Genomic DNA, 2,586 nt, shown 5'->3' with positions numbered 1-2,586 from the left:
TCACAATTACAATTGAACAATATAACAATTCAACTCCTAGCACCTACCCACACGGGATACTAACATGGCTATTCATTATTGAATGTTTTATCAATAGTTCACCAGTCTTAATGGAGAAAACACAGCGAAACCCTCATCTACAATCTCCTATACAACATCCAAATCAGTCTAAAACCCATTCCAAAACATCTACAAATCATCTAAACCAATCCAAGACTCCCTCGTTAAAAAATCCCACCCTAAACCATTTGAAACCACCTTTCATTCCCAAGCAAAACTCAACACAGACATACCAAAGAAGAATTGTTCAAACCACCTCTAAGCCACAGGCAAGCATCTTACAAACAGAAATCTTTCACCCTCCAATCCCATCATCTTATTCTGGTAAACCACATGTACATTTTCCTTCATCTACAACTAGTCTAGTCCGGGTTCAAAGTAAAGTCATTTCAGGCACAAATGTCATCCCTAAATCACCAAACAAATCCTCACAATGCAAGACAGTAGCTTCCCCAAAACTTTACCCACCCAAGAACTTCAACCCCCTCTTGTACAGCTCTCCAGGCCACCAAATTGAAAGACTTCAAGAACAGCTCGAGTGGAAGGACGAAAACCTGGGGAAAGTAATGGATATGTACAAAGAACAGAAGAAGCTTGTTTCAGAATTGAGAAAAGATCTAGCTGAGGCCAAAAAACAACTGGAACAATGTAACCAGCTATCACCAATGAGTGAGCCTACTACAGCAAGGCCACAGGCAGCAAGTGAAAAGGCTCCACATTATCAGCATCAACAAGCAAGTCCTCCACCACCAGTCCCAACCATCACCACCACCACTACCACCACCACCCTAGCACGTGGACAACCTGCACAGGAAGCATCAGAAACAGGTTTGAATTTGAATTCAAATTTAAATGATAGTCCATTGGTCAATAAAGTGCATGAACACATTACCACCCCTATACACCAAAATGGCAAAAACTCAGACTGCTTTCTCCCACACACCCTACACTTCCAACAGAGCTCACCAAACAGTGCTCAACCCCTCCTACTATTAAACCTAACCCATCACATCACTGAAAAAGCTATACCTACCAAGTCAAATGAGCCAACCAAGTCAAATTAGCTAACTAAGCCATATGAACCTACCAAGTCAAATGAGCTTACCAAGTCAAAGAAATGGTCTGAAGGAGTCTCCCAACAAACCAACTTGATGGTCTTAGATTACATTAAACCATCTTCCTCTTACGGTAAGTCTGTCATTAAACCTCCAAAGGAAGTGGCAATGGAAGGCATAAGGTTTTGGCAGGAAACCCACCTCATTGGACTACCCACACACAAAAGACTTCCTTTCAAAGTCATTCAATCTTCAGCAACTAAGATATGGAACTCCTATGGACTCACTGACACAATACTTGGAGACAATGGTTCCTACATTTTTAGATTTTGCACCAGCCATGAAGCTGAAAATGTCCTCACAAATGGCCCTTGGAACTTAGCTGGGCATCCCTTCTCCCTCAAGAAATGGAGCCTTCAGCTTCCACCACACCAAAGCACAGCCTCTTGTATCCCAATTTGGGTTAAATTCTTCAATATACCTACCCATTACTGGACTGCAACAGGTCTTAGTCACATAGCTAGCTCAGTAGGGGTCCCCCTTTATGCAAATCAAGCAACAGTAAGCAGAACTAAACTCAAATATGCAAGAATTTGTGTTGATATTGACATCTCGCAGCCCCTTTTAACTGAAGTTGAACTCATAATGGAGGATGATACAATTGAAAGAATTGGTATTGAGTACCAATGGCTGCCCAAAATATGCAAAAGGTGCAACAAGCTCAACCACACAGAGTTCTCATGCCCATTGAATGTCACTGAACACACCCCTGCAAGGGATAATAGCCCACCCCCCAAAAGCCCCTCAAATGATTGGATTACTGTCAGGAAGAGAAGAAGGCAGCCTGGGAATAAAGCTCCAACAAATGATTCTCACACTAATAATCGATTCTCCCCTCTTCTACAAGCCAACCATGACACCAATCCACACCAATCCTCATAACACTCCCCATCACATGTATCTCCAACCCCTCCATCTTTACCTTCCAATCCCTCTACCCACTCCAAGCTGCAAGACAATGGCAATGTATCAAAATCACCTCAAAGATCAGCATCTCAAAATCCTAAAGTCCTAGTGAGAACACAACCTTCACCTTCATGCTGTAAAAAGCTATGCTACTCAAACCATAATAGCCCCACATCAAACCCTGCATCCTCATCTATTATCCCAACTTCACCAACAGCGACACATGTGAAGGTTCACACAATCCCAAGGAACCAAGATCATCACAGTGCTCCTGAGCTTATTCCAAAAACATACACAACCACCACATCACCAATTACAATACCTGCGCAGTTTCATTCTGGCTCAAGAGATCATGATCATCACAGTGCTCCAAGTATAACCCCAAGAAGATCCACAGTCAGACTTATGAAGTCTCAAGTAAGAAGAAACAAAAGCCTTAGCCCAGGTTTGATATCTTATGAGTCCCGTGGGATTCAAAGGTATCCAGATCCCTCACTTCCCACCA

General features: G+C 42.6%; 1 protein-coding gene across 1 annotated transcript; it reads left to right on the top strand.

The window, feature by feature from the left end:
- The first annotated feature begins 626 nt into the window (after positions 1-626).
- On the top strand, positions 627-2,057 carry LOC132280938 (uncharacterized). Its single transcript, XM_059782689.1, has 2 exons — positions 627-888; positions 1,372-2,057. The coding sequence occupies exons 1-2, from the start codon at positions 627-629 to the stop codon at positions 2,055-2,057; spliced, it is 948 nt and encodes a 315-aa protein (XP_059638672.1).
- Positions 2,058-2,586: the final 529 nt, after the last annotated feature.

The sequence above is a fragment of the Cornus florida genome, unplaced genomic scaffold (genome assembly GCF_030987335.1).
Source record: "Cornus florida cultivar Cherokee Brave unplaced genomic scaffold, ASM3098733v1 CherokeeBrave_3.0.0_Hap2_Chr01, whole genome shotgun sequence".
Taxonomy (NCBI): domain Eukaryota; kingdom Viridiplantae; phylum Streptophyta; class Magnoliopsida; order Cornales; family Cornaceae; genus Cornus; species Cornus florida.
The sequence above is the reverse complement of the archived record's forward strand: the minus strand, read 5'-3'. Positions and strand labels throughout refer to the sequence as shown.

Coding starts and splice junctions, on each gene's coding strand:
- LOC132280938 (XM_059782689.1), top strand. CDS start 627: ATGGATATGTACAAAGAACAGAAGAAGCTTGTTTCAGAATTGAGAAAA. Junction 889..1,371: donor ACAGGAAGCATCAGAAACAG/GTTTGAATTTGA, acceptor TTCAATCTTCAG/CAACTAAGATATGGAACTCC.